Source organism: Esox lucius, chromosome 14, assembly GCF_011004845.1.
Source record: "Esox lucius isolate fEsoLuc1 chromosome 14, fEsoLuc1.pri, whole genome shotgun sequence".
NCBI classification, from domain to species: domain Eukaryota; kingdom Metazoa; phylum Chordata; class Actinopteri; order Esociformes; family Esocidae; genus Esox; species Esox lucius.
In genome coordinates this window covers 13,076,965-13,101,363 of record NC_047582.1, presented here as the reverse complement: position 1 = coordinate 13,101,363, position 24,399 = coordinate 13,076,965, and the positions used below count along the sequence as shown (strand labels likewise).

The 24,399-nt window shown below is 43.9% G+C and overlaps 1 protein-coding gene across 5 annotated transcripts; it reads right to left on the bottom strand.

Annotated features, from left to right (window-relative positions):
* Nucleotides 1-1,375: 1,375 nt before the first annotated feature.
* Nucleotides 1,376-24,169, bottom strand: cabp1b (calcium binding protein 1b). 5 transcript variants are annotated; one of them, XM_034297120.1, is made up of 9 exons: nt 16,022-16,293; nt 12,844-13,002; nt 12,660-12,665; nt 12,031-12,061; nt 11,521-11,664; nt 10,951-11,060; nt 10,587-10,661; nt 7,117-7,189; nt 1,376-3,156 (listed from the first exon to the last, which is right to left on the bottom strand). In XM_034297120.1, the coding sequence occupies exons 1-9, from the start codon at nt 16,106-16,108 to the stop codon at nt 3,131-3,133; spliced, it is 711 nt and encodes a 236-aa protein (XP_034153011.1). In that variant the 5' UTR covers nt 16,109-16,293; the 3' UTR covers nt 1,376-3,130. The 5 variants fall into 5 exon arrangements, with proteins under 5 accessions (XP_034153011.1, XP_019908576.2, XP_034153010.1 ...); XM_020053017.3 differs by lacking the exon at nt 16,022-16,293 and adding an exon at nt 15,536-16,011; XM_034297119.1 differs by lacking the exon at nt 16,022-16,293 and having other exon boundaries at nt 12,844-15,516.
* Nucleotides 24,170-24,399: the final 230 nt, after the last annotated feature.

Sequence of the window (24,399 nt, the reverse complement as noted above, 5' to 3'; positions counted from 1 at the left end):
CTCTTCCCGCTTTCTACTTCTATGAATTAAGGCGATTTTAATTGTACGTCATTGTCTTACATTTTCTTATTTTAAAACTTATTTCAATAAATATACAAAAAAATAACTGAAAGGTTGTTTACTGCCACCTAGAGTGTGTAGTTTAAACATGTACAAATCCAAGGTTGACTATTTACTGCCACCTGCAGGAATTGTTATTGACACGTTTTATAAATTATTTCATTCCTCTTGATGAGCTGGATGTCCCCCGTGTTTGGAATGTTAGTATGCTGTATTCTATAGAGGATTATTTTGCCCACTATGTCATGTAGGTTGGTATTGTGGAGTAACTACAGTGTTGTTAATCTAAATCCAAGACTGGTTTCCTTTCATACAGCCAACTCAATGTGGCCCTTACCAGCACACAGAAGCTACTGTAACATGTGCAAGAGACCTACAATATGCAGTCCAACAGGTCCTCACCTAGCAAGTTATTTATGTCTGTGTAGGTAGTGACTGGAGATCGTGATACATTATCCAAAACTAATAACTGTTTAATTTATGTATCTACTTATCGGGCATACAAGTCTATGTGGTTAAATATGTCCTGGAAATGTATTACTTGCCTGTGGAAACTTACAGATTATGTGTGGGGTACTGAGATTGGTAAATAAAGTAAATGTTTACTCATACACTTATTTACACTAACAAATATGTTTTTTGCAATCAGCAATTTAACAAATTAAGATGTGGTTGATGTTCTGACTGTCAACCTGGGATGCGCCTTGCTTGGATTTGTGAATGGTATTATCATATATAAACATTCTATTATATATGTAAATCAATTTATAATTATAAGCAATAACGTATATATGTTGTCAGATACTTCTTCCTAGAAGAGAAATTTGTATTTGTACACTGTATTCTAAACCTAATTTGTTGAACTAAGCTAACGATGTCCCCCTCCAAATCATGTGTTGCTAGGCAACCCCCCAGCTCTCATCTTGGGATGGTTGATTGCTTTTCCATGCTAAAGCCAGTGGAGGAGATGAGACACCAAACATCAACACATTTTAAATGAAATCTCTGGACTGTTATTTAGACCCATTTCTTTATCAGTATATCAGTAGTATGCTTCTTGGCACTTATTAGCCCATATTCATGTATGCAGTTTATATAGCAATGAGACTTGCAGTGCCTATAGAAAGTCTACACCCAAAAACTAATACCAAAATATCCCTCTGCAAGCCCTTGGGTTTTCTTTCACATTTTGTCTCAGTGCCTCAGCATTGAATGCATTTTTGTTCCCATTTTTTAACAGAAACAATAACCTTCACACAAATTCTGTAGCATGCATGCAAATATGCAGAAAAAAATCCAGACATTATCATATTCCTCATATTGGACTGAGCTATTTATTTGTTTGATGCTCCACCAGGTAGTACGCCAGAAACACAAGAAAGAATCCCTTGCACCTGGGATGAAAGTCACTGCCTAGAACCGCTGACAGGATGTTATCCCTAGACTCTCTACTAATCAAAATATGTCATTATTTTGTGTAATTTAATGAATTTTGGACAACACACATCCATATTGTTAATGTAGTAAAAGTCAAAAGAGCTGATTACTTTCTGAAGACCACTACTTCCAGTTCAGTCTGATACTGTCACTGTCGGTTGTGATTATAGAGGTCACACATACATGTAGACACAGTGTACAATTCCAATGAGACTGTTTATTGTCATCTACTCTGCTACTCGTTATTTCAGTATTTGGCATGCATAGAATCACACAAGACAAGTCACAAATAACATCATTGGGGCCTCATTCTTACCAGTACAGAAGTACACGAATCATTTACACACAGACACAATTATGTTGATCATCACAATAAATTAAAGCATGAGTAGGCAACTAGATCTATTTATGGGCCGATTGTTATTCAAGCCTTTAAAAAAAATTACAAATTATAATAATTGTACAAAAATATGTCTAGGCTGCATATTGACCACAACTAAACCCCGAAAATGTATGCAAAAATAACAGTAATTGTACACCTTGATTACATAGAGACACAACCACATGCCTCTTGTTTTATTTCTGCCAATACTAAAATTGCGCCAATGAACAAAAATACCACAAAAAAAGTTAATCATTATTATTTCTTTACAAAAAAACTTCGGTGGCCCTGGGGCAATCCTGTTGCTGATTGCTGGAGTTACAGTGTTTATTGTGCACATTGTTACATTTTAAGTGAAGCATGCATTTTCAAAATTCAAGCAAAAACATGTGTAAATTAAAACACTGGGCAGAAGTAAACAGTTGAATTAGGATTGCTACCTCTTTCCCCGGAACTCAGATGTTCAAAGCTTGTGTCGTGTACCTCGATATGTGTTTGATAGTTATAGAAATCTAGAGAAGTGCATCAGTGCAAATATTACATGTCATTTAAGATAGAGACAGTTGGACAGAATATAGGTTTGACACTACAGTAGCTTTAGACATGGAATATTACCAAAAAGAAGAAAATGTAGGTGCGCAAAAGTGCACACACATACACACACACATATACACAAACAGTACATATTTTGACAGCAGGTACATTTAAAATGAATATTGCATTATTATTATTATTGAGTCCAAAGTCCCAGAGGGGAAATAGTCCTTTAAGCTAGTTGTCTGAGACACTGCCAGAAGTAAGAAAGTGCTAAAAAGGTCAATATCTTTACTTCCTTTTGCTACAGCTTTAACCAACCATGGCAATGGGTCAAACATAAGTGGCTCAAACATAACATTGATAATTAGCCCCTGTAAATCCAGTAATGTCATTTTCTAAAAAATTTACAGTATAAAAGAGTGGGAGGCTGGCTGTTGTTCTATTGACCCGAATGTTAGTTGTTTCTGTTGTTCACTGTTAGAGACAGCAGCACATGGCATCATGATCCCTGATATTGTTCCCTCAGCTTCTGTGCTTGTCTTGGGATGTGGCAGTAGCAGACCAGGGTTGATATGTTGTTTGCTCTTTCTGTTGTTCAGAAGTCCAAGGCAAGGAGGTCCGTTGGTAAGAGCTTTGCCGTCTCTGCCTTCTCTTCCTCTCCTGCCAGGACAGGTGCCAGTCAGTATCATCACCTGACGGTGCTTAACGTGTCACTCAGCGAGACATCATACGCACAAACTCTGAGGGGCGAGAGAGAGATAGAACATGATTCACTGTGTATCAATGTGTCTGTAGGGAGTGCATTGTACTGACAGGTCATAGTGCCTGTGTGCTGCTGTCAACCAATAGAAATAAATATTCATTTTCAGAGCAAATGCCTATGTATTCTAAATGAGCACTGGGGATCATAAATACTAATTTAGTGTGTGAGATGTAGTGGCAAAGCAGAACGTACAAATGGTTCTAGTAAGAATTGCAGCACATCGCTATTTTTATCCCGCTGGCAGTATGCTTTCCTTTACTCTTGGTAATCTATGAGGTGATATAATCCTTTGTGGTGGGGATAATCTTACAGACAGCCTGACTACCTCAAATTTAGCATGGTGCCGAGTATCAGCCTGACTCAAACTGTGTGTGTGGGGGGGGTGGGGATGAGCATGAGGAAGCCTGTAAATCGTGGATGTGCTGGGATATGTCAGAGGATTGGCCATGTGTACTGTATGTGCGTGCGTGCGTGCGTGCGTGTGTGAGTTGGTTTTCATGGAATATGGGGTTCATTTGACGGTTTAGAAAGCAATGGTCTGCACTGTTATTCGTACTTTCTTTATTGACCACACTGGTTAGTTAGTATGGGAATTCTGAACCGTGGGGGGGATTAGTCAGGTGCACTCATTTCACTGGGTGTATACAGCTCAACATCTGGTTTACATTAGCATTAAACTGATTAACATTAAATAGAGCAATCAACCAACAGGTGGCCTAGTAACGGTGGTCGAGTAGCCCAAGCGACAGAACCCAGGACATACATATGAACCCTCTGCCCTCTGACCCCCACCATCCATGTCTGGCCAACGCTGTTCTACTGTTCTTACTCTACAATAACAATAAAATACAAACGTGGAACTGTCCCACAATTCAACCACAATTTAAATGTTATTTTTGGAGTGGATTTAGATCCAACTTCATCAATATCTGTAGCCTGTCAAACACGAGCCGAAGCTTCCTGAATCTTCTGCGCACGTGGTGATCACATTTAAGGGTATGAGCCGCTAGACAAAATACACAGGTACTGTAGGCGGGTTTAACTACAATTGTTTACAGCATCTGCTCTAAAATGAGTTTACTGTAGACTATTACTCATATCGAAAAATATATCCCAGTAAATGTTATTTTTGTTGGAGGGTGGGCTGGTATGTAAAGGGAGAAAGACAAGATAGGCACACTCAGAACAGTGGGCCTTGCCGTTGTGAGGGGGATGTGTGGTCTGGACTCAGGAGCTCAGACCACTACACCACACTGACACCCCGTTAATTTAAAATAATATTTTGCTTTTTAAACATGTTAGACCTCATTTCCTATTTACTTATGTTGAAACATCATCAAGCCAGTAGTTTTACTTAAGTTCCCCTATTTGTACTATTATTTGGTTATTTCAAGTTTCGCATAAAAGCCCTTTACTGCAGTGATGGAACACAGCCCATAACGTGTTCTAAACCCTCTCCACATAACATTCTAAAGACAAAAAATTGCTTTTGAAAAAATGAGATGCAGTCAAAGAAAAGCGACAACAGTTACTTCAGCCATGGAGCATGTTTTTGAAGCGTGTCATCTCTTGCTTATCTACTCAGGCCGCATGGCTACATAAACTGAATACGGATTAAATGGTGCAGCACTAGAAAGTGGCATCAACATTGCATTAGCTCTGAGAACCTGGCTTTGTGGTGTACAGTACATGGTTGCACAAGACTAGGAATGTGAGGATTTAGAAATGAGTTCCGGGACAAGGACAAAGCAGGACGTTTCACTGATACACACGTATCATACAGTAAATAGCAAAGAGGTTTTGTATTGGCAGGACTTAATATAACTCAAAAAAGCATTTATTTGGCTGTGTTCAGTGACAGCAGTATGGTTTGGGCATGCAACTAGAAAACAAAATACATCTCCAGAATGTAACTTTCACCATAACTACTGTCTGGGTGTGGCTTCAACACTACAGATAATTGGAACATTAGGTCTAACATTCATAAAAATACCATACCATACCATACCATCTTCTTCCGCTTATCCGGGGCCGGGTCGCGGGGGCAGCAGTCTAAGCAGGGATGCCCAGACTTCCCTCTCCCCAGACACTTCCTCCAGCTCTTCCGGGGGGACACCGAGGCGTTCCCAGGCCACCCGGGAGACATAGTCCCTCCAGCGTGTCCTAGGTCTTCCCCGGGGTCTCCTCCCGGTGGGACGGGACCGGAACACCTTCCCAGGAAGGCGTTCCGGAGGCATCCGAAAAAGATGCCCAAGCCACCTCAGCTGACCCCTCTCGATGTGGAGGAGCAGCGGCTCTACTCTGAGCTCCTCCCGGGTGACCGAGCTTCTCACCCTATCTCTAAGGGATCGCCCGGCCACCCTGCGGAGAAAGCTCATTTCGGCCGCCTGTATCCGGGATCTTGTCCTTTCGGTCATGACCCAAAGCTCATGACCATAGGTGAGAGTAGGAACGTAGATTGACTGGTAAATCGAGAGCTTCGCCTTGCGGCTCAGCTCTTTCTTCACCACGACAGACCGATACATCGACTGCATTACTGCAGAAGCTGCACCGATCCGTCTGTCAATCTCCCGTTCCATCCTTCCCTCACTCGTGAACAAGACCCCTAGATACTTAAACTCCTCCACTTGAGGCAGGCACTCTCCACCAACCTGAAGTGGGCAAGCCACCCTTTTCCGACTGAGGACCATGGCCTCGGATTTGGAGGTACTGATTTTCATCCCCACCGCTTCACACTCGGCTGCAAACCGTCCCAGTGCATGCTGAAGGTCCTGGTTAGAAGGGGCCAACACGACAACATCATCTGCAAAGAGCAGAGACGAAATTGTGTGGTCTCCAAACCTGACACCCTCCGACCCCTGGCTGCGCCTAGAAATTCTGTCCATAAAAATTACGAACAGAACCGGTGACAAAGGGCAGCCCTGCCGGAGTCCAACATGCACTGGGAACAAGTCTGACTTACTGCCGGCAATGCGGACCAAGCTCCTGCTTCGGTTGTACAGGGACCTGACAGCCCTTAGCAAAGGACCCAGGACCCCATATTCCCCAAGCACCCTCCACAAGATGCCGCGAGGGACACAGTCGAATGCCTTCTCCAAATCCACAAAACACATGTGGATTGGTTGGGCAAACTCCCATGAACCCTCCAACACCCTGTAGAGGGTATAGAGCTGGTCCAGTGTTCCACGGCCCGGACGAAAACCACACTGTTCCTCCTGAATCCGAGGTTCTACTATCGGCCGTATTCTCCTCTCCAGAACCCTGGCATAGACTTTCCCGGGGAGGCTGAGAAGTGTGATCCCCCTATAGTTGGAACACACCCTCCGGTCCCCCTTCTTAAAAAGAGGGACCACCACCCCGGTCTGCCATCCCAGAGGCATTGTCTCCGACCGCCATGCGATGTTGCACAGGCGTGTCAACCAAGACAGCCCCACAACATCCAGAGACTTGAGGTACTCAGGGCGGATCTCATGAGATGAGATCATAAAAATACATTCATCTATAATCTCTGTGAAATGTAATTATCCTACAAGTGTAACGAGGACGCGCGTGGAGGACGCGCGCCACCCCTCCCGACGTGGTGTTCGGCGCACGTCATCGCCGGCCTTCTAGCCACGCCGCTCCTCCTCCCACGGCACTGTCATGTCTTGTTATTGCACACACTTGGTGTCCATTCCCTCATTAGGTTGCCTATATAAGTTCCTGTGTTTTCGGCTGTCTTTGTGTGGTATTGTTCTATGTTTGGTGTTACTATTGTGAAGCTGTTGCACGTTTATTTTGCGCCTGTGCGCGCTTGTTCTTTACGCGTGCCATTTTTCAAATAAGATAGGAAACAGATGGTGAAACTACCTCCCTGCGTTTGGCTCCTTATTTCGACACACGCACCTCAACAACACCTGTGACAACAAGGAAGTGTCTGAGAACCCACTTAACTCACCTTCAAAGTCTACGTGGCCATCTCCATTCAGGTCAATGTCCCGTAGGATGTCCTCTAGGTCTCTGTGACCAACCTAGCAGACATAACAGAGGCACAACTATAATCAGATATTCACGCAGGGTGACAAGACCAAACATATGTTGACACACGGTGACAGGATCAGACATAAGTTGACACACAGTGACAGGATCAGACATATGTTGACATACAGTGACGGGATCAGACATATGTTGACATACAGTGACAGGATCAGACATATGTTGACATACAGTGACGGGATCAGACATATGTTGACATACAGTGACAGGATCAGACATATGTTGACACACAGTGACAGGATCAGACATATGTTGAAATACAGTGACGGGATCAGACATATGTTGACATACAGTGACAGGATCAGACATATGTTGATATACAGTGACAGGATCAGACATATGTTGACACACAGTGACAGCACCAGACATATGTTAACATACAGTGACAGGACCAGACCTATGTTGACATACAGTGACAGGACCAGACCTATGTTGACACACAGTGACAGGATCAGACATATGTTGACATACAGTGACAGGATCAGACATATGTTGACATACAGTGACAGGATCAGACATATGTTGACATACAGTGACAGGATCAGACATATGTTGACATACAGATCATACCAATAAATCATTAAAGTCTTGCATTCAAAACAAATGTTTTCATTTGGTTTGTAAACATTTTTCATCAGAAGATGATTCAACCACAAAATACTTGGTGAAATACAACGAGTACATTAATTGAGTCATCAAAACATAAAATTGCAATTCTTTCAGTTATGTCATTGTAACAATCAGTGAGTCCAAGACCAAACAATGTGTTTCAAAATGACTCTTAGAAGTGCTCAAGGTAATCAATTAATTTCATTGTTTTCACATTAGGCAAAACCCTAACTATATATTACCCATCACAACTGACAGAAAATAAATTCCATAATTTCTATCCCATAATCAAGTGTGATCAGTGTAGACATCTTCTACAATCATTGATGAAAAAAAGTAACTTTTACTGCAACATGTTTTTTTTTGTCTAATCAATTGTAACAAATACTATCAAAAATTTAAAAAATGACTATATTTAGTAAACACAACACAAATCTGCGTCAATTCTGTCTTCGGCATTTGGGCATGATATCTTGTCCACGTCACAATGAATATCTAAATTTTTCATGCACTGCAGGAAAAATATTTTGGCATGGGGAATCCAAACGTGACATTGGTCACTATAGTGATGTATTGACATGGCTTACCCAAGAGCTGTAGGAGCTCATGGGGACGGCAGTCATAGGACTTCCACCTCCATAATGAAAAGAATATTATGGGGTAGGTCAAGGTCAGGAATCAGGCATTGATTCAGCTCTGAATGGTGGTACCTAACATTATCACACACAATTTCATTGAGCCAGCATTATAAGACCCGAGAAGTGGCTTATGTCCTACCACTCCATCTTCAGATTAGGCTGCACACATGAATATGTTTCCCCCACGTTGTCCAGGCACATGGACAGTTGCTCATTGGCCAATGATATTGTGCCGACAGTTAAAAATGTTAGCTTGATAAATGCCTGCTTTATCAACAAAGAAGTTCTTGTGATGGTTCACAGCAGTTCAGTTTGTTGTTTAGAGCCTGTCCAGCCTCTCTGATTTACTCCTTGGCCTTGCTGTCTATCCTGCTCAATGTTGAAATTATCAAAAGTTATGCGTGTACTATGTAGGAACATAATGTCTAAGAAGATGTTTTTCTGTATTCAGTTAATGTCAGATGAGTTGTGAAAAAAGGGCTTTGCTAATGAACTGTTGCTTTTTTTGTACTAAGAGTGGCGCAATATTACCACATACTTGTCTGAACAGCACAAAAGCATCTGAATAGGGCTTAAAGTGCAGTCTCTCATCTTTAATCTGAGGGTAATTACATCCAAATTGGAAAAAGGGTTTCGGAATTACAGCTCTTTATTATGTAGCCCTTTTTTTTTGGTCTTTCAAGAGACCAAAAGTAATTGGACAATTAACTCAAAAGCTGTTTCATGGACCGGTGTGGGCTGTTATTTCTTTTTTATATCTTCATCAATAAAGCTGGTAAATGGTCTGGAGTTGATTCCAGATGTGGCATTCACATTTGGAAGTTGTTGCTACGAACCCACAACATGCGGTCAAAGGAGCTCTCAATGATATGAAACAGGCCATCCTTAGGCTGCAAAACAAAAGTTCCATCAGAGAGATAGCAGGAACGAGTGTCCAAATCAACAGTTTGCTACATTCTGAGAAAAAAGAACGCACTGGTGAACTCTGCAACACAAAAAGGTCTGGATGTCCACGGAAGACAACAGTGGTGGATGATCATAGGATCCTCTCCATGGTAATGAAAAAAAAAACTCACAACATCCAGCCAAGTAAAGAACTCTCTCCAGGAGATAGGCATATCATTATCCAAGTCTACCATAAACAGAAGACTTCACAAGAGCAAATACAGAGGGTTCACCACAAGGTGGAAACCATTCATAAGCCTCAAGAATAGAAGGGCCAGATTAGACTTGCCAAGAAACATTTAAAAAAGCCAGCCATGTAACCAAACTGCACCAGAATGATGGGAAGAAAAAAGTATGGAAAAGGCATGGAACAGCTCATGATCTGAAGCACACCACATCATCTGTAAAACATGGTGAAGGCAGTGCGATAGCATAGCCATGCATGGCTTCCAATGGCACTGGGTCACTAGTGTTTATTGATGATGTGACAGAAGACAGATGCAGCCGGACAAATTCTGAAGTGTATAGGGATATATTGTCTGCTCAGATTCAGCCAAATTCAGCAAAAAATATTGGACGGCCACTTCACTTTACAGATGAACAATGACCCAAAACAAACTGGGAAAGCCACCCAGGGATTTTTTTAAGGCAAAGAAGTGGAATATTCTGCAATGGCCGGGTCAATCACCTGATCTCAGTCTGATTGAGCATGCATTTCACTTGCTGAAGACATAAAATAAGGGACAAAAAACCCCACAAACAAACAACAACTGAAGACAGCCGCAATAAAGGCCTGGCAAAGCATCATAAAGGAGGAAACCCAGTGTTTGGTGATGTCTATGTGTTCCAGACATTAAGAAGACATTGCCTGTAAAAAAGATTCTCGAAAAAAGTATTTACTTCAATTGCATCTCGGTTGTTTCATTTGAAATCCATTGTGGTGGCACACAGAGCCAGAATTATGTAAATTGTGTCAGTGTCCAAATATTTCTGTAAATTTTTTTATTTATCATACATCATTCTGGAGCTCCTCTTATGGGTTATAGTTTCAGAAATGTATTTGTCACCGTTGTCCCTAGTGATAGTTTTTCAGGTCTGTTATGGTGACCAGCTGAGAGAGGCCTCAGCAGGTTGAGTGATAGATGGAGAAACTCACAATGAGAAGGCCTACCGTACTTACCGTTTGACCAAGAAGTTTCTTCATTGCTTCTCTGAGTTCAGATGTGCTGATCTGGCCATCACCATTAGTGTCAAACTGAAAGAGAAGAATATAACACAATCATTATTAATAAACATGTTAGTCAGGCAGTGTTGCAGGTCTGCCCTACCAAATCACCAGTTTCATCACTCTTACTGTATATTACCACTGTGGTACCCTTACAGATAGGTCCTCTCATTTAATAAACTTTCCTTTAGCTTAAATCTTTCTAAATTTCTAGTGTTCCATTTTGTATTTGCTCGTCCTTATTTCTATTTCCCCTCCCTTTCACTGTTAGCACCACTCTCAGTGTCCTGTTTCTGTCTCACCCATGCCTTGGCCTCACCTCTTTAAAAGCATCCCTCAACTCCTTGACCCCAATCATATCTGCTGTTTCAGCCAGAAGCTTTGGCCCCATCAGCTCCACAAAGTCCTCGAAGTCAACATGTCCTCCCACTGTTTGAAATAAGAGGACAGATATTTCCAGTGTGTACATGGACATAATAGACAAGCAGCCTTGAAATAACCGAAGCAGCCTTGAAATAAGAGCAAAACACCAGCCTGGCACGATTCATGCAACTCGCTGATCCACAGTGTCATATTCAGTCATTACATATCTAAGTGGCCAGTGGGTATTTATAGAAGGGATGTGATTTGATCTTCTTTTCCGGGTTAATTGTTCAAGAGATCTATGTCAGAGGTATTGAGACTTGAGTGTTCAGAGACCCCGAGTGTAACGCTGTGTGACAGGGTCTTTCAGAGTGTGTTAATGAAATGGAAGAGGAGGGGAGAGAGACCATGAATTAGAGAGGGAGCCAGTGAGGAAGGACCTTATAAGGGCAACTCACAGGACTTTTAGGTTCACATAATGCTTCCCCTCATAGACACATGATGTCCCATGGGCACGGTTACTCACAGTTCATGTTGATCTGCTGACTCAGCTCTATCAGCTCCATCTCAGTAGGCATGTATCCCATTGTCCTCATGCAGTTCCCCAGGTCTTTACAGCCAATGAAGCCGTCTTTGTCTTTGTCAAACTCTTTGAAGGCCTCGCGCAACTCTAGAGAGGGAACGTGCACACACGGTGAAAAGGTCAGTTACGCTCCTCAACCACGTTTGTAATCATGCGGTCAGTGTTGGTTTAACTGCCGTAATGAGTGGGGTTAATAACGAATGGGATTGGGGGGGGGGTGTAAGAGGTCTGCTCCAAACACTGTCCACTCCCAAGGCTGAATCATTATTTTTGGTGGTAACGCAAACGTCAATGGAATGGCCCTTAAAGCCACTCAACATGAATGTGAAAGTTTACCAAGGACCGACAGACCCTTTGTTCACATGGATCTAAAGGGCAAACTGATCTGGTTCATTCAATATACCAGGAAATCTCTGAAATTCTTACAGTATGTTCCTGTAAATAGAGACTCACCGTCCATTTCCTCTGGTCGGAGCTCTCTGTCCTGTAAAGAATCATGGGACAGGGTTAGGAACCAACAACGGATGTTCTACAGCAATCTTACAGTCGTGATAAAATTCAGCTCTTACCCCACCCCTGGTCTCATTTCTATTGGCACATCGTGTAACGATAAACCCAAATGTGCATCTACTTAAGCAAAAAGGCTCATGCGGCTTCTGTGGGTTGACTTTGAGGGGGATGTAGATGTTACTTTAGTTCTCCGTCAATTTTAAAGAATGGCCTTTGAAGCAGTCTGACCCAGTCGGCACCCCCGCATCCCTTAACAGCCGCCCAGAATGAAGCACATGGTAAGGACAGGCCATGAGTGGCGACCCAGGAGAGGTCCATGCACATCCTTAACCACTAGGTCTTGCCATTGACCGAGGGTTCTGAGTGAGACAGATGAAGACAGACAGCCCTGACATTGCTCCACACAAATGTTCGTTGAATGTCCTCAAAACCAGCTCTACCAGAATCAGAATCACTCCAGTGGCAATGAGAGCCCATCCACACACAGTCAAACACACAAACACACAGTACACTAGTCTTCGCACAATCTGACACCTATTCTGCGGTTACTGCAAATATTTGGAGTCTATTACCTTCTTCTTTGAATCCATAATGAGTTGAGTGTTTTTGGCCAGTGTGGGTGAAAAGGAAACAGACAAAAGGAGAGATTGTCTGTGTGCCTCTGTGAACACGCTTGTTTTATGATGTGTCGCTTCGTTACCGTCAGTGTTTTTCTCGGCATGCACAATGTGTCTGTTTGTGTCCGGACTTACGTACAGCCTGCCGGCTCTCAGCGAAGCCCTTGCGTAGAAAGATGCAGGCAGGGCCGAGAACGTTGTGCATGTTGCCTCCGTTCTGAGCCATGGCCATTAGGGGCTGCAGACCTCCAGCCCCCTCCTCGCAGGACTGTACAGCCCTGTAGTTCTTCTTCTGGTCCTGGGGGCCACAGATTTCCAAAGCGAGGGGGGCAGGAGGTGAGGGGCGCAGGGTCAGAGACAGGGATACAGTGTGACTCAGCATGTGGGCGGAGAACACGGAGTCAGTCAACAACGCTAGCTGAGAGAGGGGAGCAGGTGGAGGCAGAGCGGCTGAGCACATGTCAGTCAGAATGGTCAGGACGGCCATTGGGCTTGTCAGAGTGTCAGTCATGTGAAAGGCACACAGTCGGGGGTTGGGTTGACTGAACGCGACAATGAACGTCAACCATCCATCAAACATGCTCTTTGTACAGCTGAGGACACTTATTTCACTCTGCACATTGCCAGAGTTTGATGATCAAAGAGACACTTAAGCAAACTAAGACAATTAGCCCAACGCCAGACAGAGAATACAGAAAGATCCAACAAATATTCTACCATTTCAATTCTGACAGAGGCACAGTGTCATATGGTACAACGGTCCCTGAACCAGCTACAATGGTCATTGGTTACTTTAAAAAGGTTTTCAAACTCACGGTCGATTTCCCCTTTAAATACAGGGTTTTATTCATGACAGGAAAGCCATTCAAATTTAAGAGATGGATGGCATATTCATTCTTGTTCCAACTGGCCTTTGTCTCAATAATGGAAGGAATCAAATCCATCCAGCCATTATAATTATAAGGACCAATTAGTCTGTGTGGTTCATTAAAAATGAGGGGAACATCAGCCACTATTAGAAACCTTTCAAAATAATCTGCACCAAGGAAAATAAGGGCCAAAGTTCCCGCAGTCTGATGACAGTGGAATCAACGGCCAGAAAAACACTGATCAAAGACTTGAATGCCGACCGACTTAAGACCAAAGACAGAACACCAAGACAGAACACCAAGTGTTCAACGTAAGAACGGCATGTCTGGACAGAGATGATGTATCTTCTATATCTATATGACAAGCCTGTCTCTTCCCCTCCATTGCTCATTTTCGTAGCCTTTCTGTCCGCAGCCAGAGAGTGCTACATGTCCCTGCCCAGTACCTTGGGGTTTAAATTAAAATAGCGAATCCCTCTGGCCAGAGAAAGGACTCATATACATGCCCAGGCAACAACACACACGTAAACACACACACACACACACACACAGACACACAACACATTTGCCCTCCAATGTTCACAACCTTCACAGTTTATCTGATGCAGTGGCCTTCCCAGTGCCAGCTCCTGCTCTGCTACACTGCACCCGACCAAACTGCCCACTGGGTAATCTGAGCCAGTGATGCATGAAGTTGGCCCAATGCGGATTGTCTGAAGGTCAAGTTTGCCGCCGAAATCCCCACTAACGTGAAGGCATGTTAGATTGTTGTTCAATTGAAATGGCGGATAAAGCAATATTCTGACGTGAGAAGTAGCCAAGCGTCGACCTCCGTAGTTGCCAGATGGCCTCAACAGTTGCTTGTCTCATGACGTTGAACACGTACAGCTGCTCAAGGGGAAGGAGGTACCTGACATATGGTGAACCAACGCCGCCACTCATGAAACCCTCTCTTTATTTTGCATTCGTCTTTGAATTAGAAACCTGAGGAGCTGTGCCTGTCATTTTCTGATCCTTACGTTTAATCCCTGAGTTCGGTTAACTCTGAGGATGTAGGCATGCCGTTCTGTCAGGTAATGTTGCTCTGAAACCAACCGCAGAATAAATCCAATGTCTCCAGGTGGTGTACTATGTATAGACCCATGAACATCAACCGGTTGGAAAGAACAACCTGCAGACATTAGGTGCTTGTTAGATCCGGTTACGTAAGACCCGCCATGATCCTTCAGGCAGGGTCCAACAGGATAGCGCCACCTGTTGGTTTGTCTGTGCCACTGAAACCCCTCCAAAGCAGTGAAGTTGCGCTGCTGGCTTAGAGCTATGTCCTTTTACACATGTGGTCGACTGTGATATGCTTGTACTCATTGACACCACTCATCCAAGCTGACAGGTTCAAGGACAATACTAGACACTGTATGCTAGCTGAGTGACGGCTGAGAATCATTGGCTACGCCGAGGACTCCAGCACAGTAATTCAAGCACCCCTGACACAGAGTAAGAGGATAACCGTTTAACATCTGACTATTCCTATGACAAACATGCGTTGAAACGCACTCAACACAGTCCTTATGCGGGGTAGAGTTCACGTAGTCTGTAAGATGTAAGATGTTACTGCTGCAGTCCTTTGCACAAACGATGTACATCGACAGTCCTGCATGCCAGCCTGGACTATTGTAGTCAGGTTCAGCGGTGAGGAGACACTGAGTCCTTTCTCCTCTTATACACACATCTAGTAAAGGTGAGAGAACTGCTTCTTGGACCAGAAGACAGAAGTACATAAAGCAGTGTTGCTCCAAGACCAAGTCCAACACTGCCGTTTCACAACCCCACGGTCAAAAGGTCCAGTTATGTCCTGTGTGGTTCGACAACCTCCAGTCAAGTCAAGGATAGTAATACACACATGCGTCACAAACGGGCGCGGGTTCGGGCAATCCAGCCAGAACCCAGCACGGAAAACCTTACCTTCTTGGAGAGGTGAGATTTGACCGAGTTCCCCATGGAATAGTCCCTCTCGGTAGGTGGCGTGTCTGGGTTAGTGTGCCTGTGTGGGGTGTGCGCACGAGTTTGCGTTTGTGTTTGCATGTGTGTCGACACATGCAAAAAAGAGGGTCGACGGGAAAAGGGGGTTCAGGGGGGGTCGCAAACAACGACAGGGGAATATGGGGAGAGCAACACAAAGGGAGAGAGGGAGAGAGAGAGAGGTCACGGAGGAGTAACACAGGACCGACCAGGAGGAGCACCAGGAGGAGAGTGAGAGGGGAGGTCAACTCAAACGAGGAGCACCGGGAGGAGAGTGAAAGGGGAGGCCAACTCAGACGGAGTGAAGCGAAGAAACCCAACAAAGACCCGATCAGAGACACAGAGACATCAGAGGAGAGGAGGCACGCGTCTTGGTGAGATACGAGGGCTCAAAGCAGAAAATGCAAGATTGCTTATTCATTCGCTCACCGTACTCTCTCTCCCCCAGTCCCTCTCTTTTTCTCCCTCCCTCTGCCGTCTCACTCCCTCACTGTTGCACAGTGAGTTTAAAACCATCTCTGTGGAGAGAAAGTGGCAAAGAAGCTCATTCGGACAAGCATATTACCTTCCCCCGAGCAAGACACTGGAGACAGTAATCCAAACACGCACGCACACACACTCAATTAAACACAAACACGGACTCAGGGCTGTGGAGCTAAAAATGTAACATGCTTTCTCTCTTTCCCCCCTCTCTCATCCCTCTCTTTCCCCTCTCTCTCATCCCTCTCTCATCCCTCTCTTTCCCCATCTCTCATCCCTCTCTTTCCCCTCTCTTTCCCCACTCTCATCCCTCTCTTTCCCCTCTCTCTCATCCCTCTCTTTCCCCCCTCTCTCATCCCTCTCCTTCCCCTCTCTCTTTCCTCCCTTCCCCCTCTATTTTTCCCTTTTTATTTCTTGTCTCACAACCCCCCTCCCCTCCACATATCACTCCCTCCCCTCCCTCTCCGACATGCTCCAACATAGAAGACTGTGCTCATAACAACGTCATCTTAAGCTAGAAGGGACAGTGTTGAGATCAAAGCTGAAGCGTCACAAAATATGCAAGAATTGAGCCAAAAAGGTGTGTGGATGGTAGACCCTACAAACACACACACACACACACACCACGAATCCCCTAAGAAAAGCTTGGAAGTCTACGCATATAAGCACCGAACGCCACAGGGATGCTGATCCCTTCAATCAACTGCCGTGGCTGCCAGTGGTCACGTCATCCACGACAGCATTTCCTGTTTGCCTTTGTCTGATGTTTCCCATAGTTACGCACTCCAAGGTGCTTCCTCCTGTGTAGCCCATTCATTATGCTGTCTCTGTTTCTACGGCTGATGATACATCCAGCCTCTCACCGGAGGCTCATTGTGAACATCAGAACACATCACAAATCAGAACCGGGAGCCGTCGGCTCTTATAATGTTGACCCACTGTGTGCGCAGGCTCAACACGCACACGCACATTTTCCTCAACCTAAATAAAGGTGCTCATTTCGATACACAGTCATACTCACCGTATGCACGGTCCTTATATACACACAGACATACAAACATCTCCCCATAGTATTCTAGTAGCAAGTCACATGAGTACTATGTCAGCTCACAGAACAATCCATGCAGAAGTGTTTCCACACGCATACACACACTGTCAGCGTGCACACACAAACAGGACGCATACACACACATACTAACTAAAGACATATATACACACACGCACACACAAACTGCATATATATATACACACAGAAACTAAACACGTACATATACATACTGTACACACTAACTAGCATCTGTAGACACACTAACTGAATGCAAGCAGACACATTTTCACATAAACTGACACAGGAGAGAGTCGGCTAATTCCAGGAGGTGGTGTTATATTAATAATTGCGTTAGGAGTTTTATGAAGATTTGAGGTCAACGATAATCCCATTTGATCCATCGTCATCTAGTGAGCTAAATGAGCTTGGAGAGGAGGGGGAGGTTGATTCCACCATGCCCAGTCTTTTCTCACCGCTTGTATGTACAGTCCTGTGATCCACGGACCAGTTGTTATCACTGCTTTTGCCAAAGGCTGTACTTACAGTCCTGTATGAGGCCTCATTCTGTAACACCCATGTAATGACAAAGACATTAGTCCTGAAGTCAATTTCTTTGACATATTATTACAGTGTATTAAAATGTACAGTTGTGCTCAAAAGTTTGCATACCCTTGGAGAATTGGTCATATATGTACCATTTGTAAAGAAAACAAGAGTGAGCAGGCGAAACACGTCTTTTCTTTCTTATGGGATTCACATTCAACTGTAGGTCATAACAGAATAGAACAATAATAAAACAAAAATGAATTGACCCCTGTTCAAAAGTCTGCATACCCTTAATTCTTAATACTGTGTATAGCCCCCTTTAGCATCAATGACAGCGTGAAGTCTTTTGTAACAGTTGTCCCGAATTCTTGCAAGTGGTATAGTTGCCCAATCGTCTTGGCAAAATGCCTCCAGGTCATGCAACGTTTTTGGTCGTCTTGCATGAACCGTACGTTTGAGATCTCCCCAGAGTGGCTCGATGATATTAAGGTCAGGAGACTGTGATGGCCATTCCAGAACCTTATTTTTCTGCTGTAACCACTTGAGGGTCAACTTAGCCTTGTGCTTAGGGTCATTGTCGTGCTGGAAAGTCCAAGAGCGTCCCATACGCAGCTTTCGTGTAGAAGAATGCAAATTGTCTGCCAGTATTTTCTGATAACATCCTTTCCAGAGCAGCTTGTATTTCTCCTGAGGTTACCTGTGGGGTTTTCTTTGTATGCCAAACAATTCTTCAGGGAGTTTTGCCTGAAATCTTTCTTGGTCTACCTGACCTTGGATTGGTATCAAAAGATCCCCAAATGACTGGCATTTGGAAGACTTTGGATATCTTTTTATATCCTTTTTTATCTTTATAAAGTTCCAATACTTTGTTACGTAGGTCTTTTGACAGTACTTTTCTGCTCCCCATGGCTCAGCATCTAGCCTGCTCAGTGCATCCACGTGAGAGCTAACAAACCCATTGACTATTTATACACAGACACAAATTGCAATTTAAAAGCCACATGTGTGGGAAATTCACCTTTAATTGTCATTTTCACCTGTGTGTGTCACCTTGTGTGTCTCTAACAAGCCCAAACATTCAAGGGTATGTAAACTTTTGATCAGGGTCATTTGAGTGATTTCTGTTATCATTATGATTTAAAAAGGAGCCAAACAACTATGTGAAAATAAATGGCTTCATATGATCACTATCCTTAAATAATAGACAGTTTTTTGCATGATCAGTCATATTTTCAAAATCAATGCCAAAATGTCACAATTTCTGCCAGGGTATGCAAACTTATGAGCACAACTGTATCTGTACAGTAGTTTAATCTGGATTATTGGGGGAAAGATAACAGAGAGCAGCAGAGCCTGAGAAAAAACTAGTCAATTTGGGATGTTGACCTTGTAGCATGTTTTCTGCTTCACAGCTCTGAGTGACAATCACCAGAGGATTAAATCAGTGACCTGTAAAACCCTCCCCAGATGGAGCTTCATGGTGACAGGTTAACTCCCCAGGAGAAACATGAGTAAGCCCTCTTTTTTAATTCAAGTCTGAATAATTGATCAGGTTGAATATGTGATAATGTTATGACAATGATAGTTATCTTTCACTGGAGAGCGTTTTAGCAATTGCTAGGGATAAGTGACAAGCGCATGAAAAAAATCGCACTATTCTCCTCTATTTAAAGGAAAAACAGAGGGGGAGTAATTCGCCGTCAACATTTCAAATATCATACGACAAATACAACCCTGGATAATATCACTCCTCTGTTTCTCTTCTGCCGGCCATCTGGTCTAACCTCTGTGTCCTGTTTCACTCTCTCTATTCTCTGCCTGTCTCCCGGTCTCAATGACTTCCTCTCTCAGGCTCCGTGGACCGCCTCAGGTTTCCATGAATATTCATCATTAACACAGAAACACACCTAAGCACACGTGCAGGCCCGGACACATGGACACACATCAACACCCACACACTCCGATCCTTCAAATTTCAATGAACAGAGAGAATATCCAGCTGCTATACAAGCATTCCTTAATGGACTATAGAATAACCGTCCGTGGCTATGAATAGTCACCGGGCTACAAACATGTTGAAGACAGAATGACGTGGGTGATAGGACAACACTTCAACCATGGCAGCCTATACACACCTCCTTCCTCTGTCCATAAACACCCAGTTAGTTCATTTGTTTCTGTAGGCGTTGCGTCATCCGTTCTTTCCCTCCGTTTCCTCTGCCCCCCCCCCACTTCCCCTTTCAGACCTCATCAAGGTCAGTGTGACCTTGACAGGAAGGGGAGGGAGCGAAGCGAAATAAGGAATGGAATGAGGCTGACAAAGGAGAGAGTAAGAGAGAGATGGGGGGGGGCACAGAGGGGGAGAGGATAAGAAGAGAACGGAAGAGTGACAAGAGAAAGTCGGGAGGAGGGAGGTGAACCAACACCAGGAAGAGACAGAGAGGAAGAGGACGCTTCAGCTGTAAGGTGCTCTGAAAACATGGGGAGATGGGAAGGAAAGATAAGAGTCCTGTGTTTTTATTACATAAGCCAGGTCTGTTAGCACACCGTGCTAGCTTGGACCCTCCCTCCTATTTATCCAATTCCTTCACTCTTTAAATCCCTGTCACTTCTCTGGCTGCTCACAGGCACTGGTTTTGCCAACCGTGGGATTGGCAAGACCATTACCAGCACACACAAACACACACACACACAGACACGACACACACACATGACACACCCAAAGGCTTTTACCAATGAGTATAATTTGTTGAGTAAACTGGAAAAGGACCTGTTACGAAACACTGGTGTCAACGCAAATTAGCCACTTTCAATAAACTTGATATGCTGTGCTTTTTAACTCCAGCTATACAGTTCTAGAACTCCCTGACACACAGTGAATCTTCCAGACTCCCTGACTGTCACCGATGCGTTAACAGTCACCTCCACCTGGGGGCGACACCTCAGAGGTGATGATGCCTCAGTGAGAAACAATCCCCTGTGCATCTCCTTTTGTCAGAACATGTCACTTTAGGGCGAAATAAAACACTCAAAAGCAGTGAACGGTGTGAATAGAAATAGACTGGAATTTAACCAAACGCTTGCTGAGAAACCAGACAAAAGATCACCGTGGAAAATCCAAGGCAGGACATAGAACCCTGCTGTTCTGTCCTTGATCACAGTGCTGCTGTAACCTGAACTGGTGTAGAAAATGGACAGAGATGGAGAATGTATCCTACATACATGAACTATTGTAGGACTACATTGACCACCAGACTGCACAGTAAACCACGGATTCATTGAAAGAAAATCGAAGTGGTTATGTTTGTGACTAGTTTCCCTTGAACTGCAAGCATGTCTGTAACAATGCTCTTTATCCTAACTGGCAAACAAGAGATATTGTATTCATTGCTTGGTTTTCCTTTATTCATAGGAATTATTTATCAACAAACACTCTGTTGTCATGCCCCCTTCCCACAATGCCCCCCACACATCTCACATTCCTCAGAAATCCTTTGGATGAAAATAAAAGCATGGCATGGGTATGGAGACTTCAGTAAGGACGTTCATATATGCAGGAATCAATGCTTTAGTAACCAATTGGAGAACTGGCTTTGTCAGGTAGCCCATTATCCAAAGGATTTGAAAATGTTCACCACCACACAAAAAGCTGCTCTCCTCCACTCTCTTATAATCAGGTCTTGGAAGCGCTATATTTAGCTCCCATTGGCAGAGGATGGGTTCTGTAGGGATGGTATGCAGAACTCGATGTTATATAAGAAAATATCAAATATAGGTATTATGACTCCACGTAAAACAAGTGTGCTATGAAGTTAGCTGGCACTTCCCATCACTACCTAACGGAGTATCAGACCCAAAGACTGAAACATGCAAATGCCCCTTGGTGCACTGGGAAATACAGGCACACACCTGGGCGTCAGACAAGCACAACTGCACACTTCTGCTCCATTAAAAAGTCCCATTTTACTGCCAGGCACGTGACGATTGGACCGATTCTGTCATTAGCGGACCTTCTATACTCCCATTTCATGAGTCTGATTTGGGTTCCGCTGTGACTGATTTAGTGAAGTTATTTCTGGAACACATGAACACATGGGAATTGTATTCTCCTTCTGATCTTCTCACTCAGCACTGAGATGAACAAACAGAGCCACGGGAAGACAAAATCCTTGTCTACTGATAGAGCCCAACAGATGCACTGGGTGAAGCAGACAGATTGCAGGGATGGAGACAAAGAGCCCTCATCTCTCCCTCTGCCCTAAAGTCTAGCGCAGAATATACTGATTTTATATCCCCAAATAGTGTTTCAATGTCCCTAACAGCGTGTCTAACAACTATCCAATGTCATGCTGTGTGTGTGTGTGTGTGTGTTTGTGTGTGTGTGTTTGTGCTGCACAATTTGGTAAGTTGATCCACCAGCCATTGCTTCGGTGACAGATGTGATTACAGTGTCCTTATTCATATCGCCCTGGGTGATTGTTTCCATCAAACCAATGACCAGATACACAGAGAAGTTTGGACTGAAAATGCTCATCCATTTTTGATATGCTCAGCAGTGGCAAACGGGTGTCCGGTTACATTTGGCATTCGTGCCTGCTTTACCTGTCCCTCACCTTTGACCTGACCAGACCAACCATGAATTCCCATTTTGTCTCTATAGGTTTGTATCACTCGGGTCTGATATCTTACAAGGTTATTTACAATATCTTCAAATGACTTGTTTAAAATACATTAGGGTATTGGAATCTTTGGTAGAATTTGGAGACAAGGTGTGTAGAGAACGAGAGTTGGATAAAATACTATTTTGTCATGATTATGACAGCTAAGTATTATCCCTACATGTTTCGGACAAAAGGTTCACGCTTCATTTGTGTTATGAATTATTGTTAGCTGTTTTCCTTTCAAAAAAAGCGTACTCCTTTTATTGTAATATAAGAATGCTGCTGAATCCAATGCAGTAGAGAAACAATGTTATAAATGTTAATATTTTTGCATTATGTTAGAGACAGTCCTTCTCAGTGTGTTACATACTGTCTTTCTCATTATGTTAAAGCCAGTTTTACACAAAAGTGTAGCCTATAAATGTAGTTTAAAATTACCTTTACATTAAAACAATATTGGCTACATAAAAGGGAACGAAAAGGGCACTTTTACTGTGCAGAACGTGTGTAAATGTTGGCTATTCATACAAACATACAAAAGGTTAGAACAACCCTATCTATCTGGAACAAGAGTTCTACCTGAAAACCGCGAAAGAAACCCTTTTTACTGCAGTGACCACAACAAATCCTCAGTCTAAGCTACTTGTTGAACCATGCTGACTTAGATTGTTTCATTGTTTCGAGAGTAGCCAAATCAATGCGTTGTAGCTCTTCAAACATCCGGCTACCTACCTGCCCGAAGACAGATTTCACTATCGGGTGAAGATTGGAGTCGTGTTCTGATGGTACTGTACTCAGTCTTTTGGAAGTGCGGCTGGTAACCGGACCAGGCACAGGGGTGGACGTTGCGGGTGGATCAGAGTTTAAACTCGTGGAGGATCCAGTATTTGTTCTGTCCTTTGATTCAAAAAAGTACGCAGTATCGTCGGATTGTTTTGTATAGGATGGAGTTGGTGACGGTCTACCGCCCGGACGTGTGTTGCCGTGGTGATGAGCCGGCGGCAGGTCACCTCTGGAGGAGTTGTGGTGATGATGGTGGTGGTGGTGGTGTGGGTGTCTGGACGCCTTACTGCGGTCTTTCTCACTCCGATCCATCCGCTCCTGACTGCTGCCGTCATTGTAGTGGCTGCTTTGATGGTGGGAATGTCCACGTTTATCACCTCCACTTCTATCTGTCCGGCCACCCGCATGTCTCGGTTGACAAAGAGGTCTGCGCGCGCTTGCCTCGCAATCGTCCGTCCAACACGTCTCGTCAGGTACCACGCCAACCCCATCGTGTTGATGATGGTGACTGCGGTGGCTGCGTGACCCATGATGCTCAGAATTTGCGGACCTGCGACTCACCGGCACCACCGAAGATCTAAGCAGAGATGTGGTAGATTCGCTTTTGGGAAGAGAGGAGCTCATTGCCGTAATAAATGATTACCGTGTGCCGATAAGAATACTATAGTTGGAGGTCGTTTGAAGAGTTGCCCCCCTAGGTGCAGGTGCTGAGCATTTAGCCGGTGTGTCAGGACAGCCTTTTGAAACCCCTCTACTAGCTTCGCGCATCTCTGTAACCTAGGCTACAATGCAAACTACTGTAGGAACACCAACGCACGCTTTCACTGCAATTATAAAGTTCTGAATGCCACCTGCTCGCTCAAATGTAGGGTGGTTGAATCTGGTCCACGCTGAAGGGACGAACCAGTCTCTTCTACAAAGCTACACGCGCAGAAAGCATCAGTGCAGTTTGTGTGCCTTCGGAGAGGGATTTATAGTTGCACAGACCTTGTGCAAAGTTCGTTAGGTCCCGCGTCACTACAGATTATAACGAAGCGTAAAAGAGCGGTTACAGCTGTATTATCATCAGAATTAGTCACTGCGTTAATAATTCTCCTTGAAAAAAGAAAAAAGCGCGCGCGGGGGGGGGGGCGGTGAGCATCACATGACGTGAGCTTAGATAAAATGTTAGACTTCTATGACATTTTAGCTGTACGGTTTTGTTGTACTGACTTAACATTGGCGAATCGTTGTTCAGTTGTTAATTGGTTTACCAAAGTGGGACTGAATAGTAAACCTTCCTATACCTT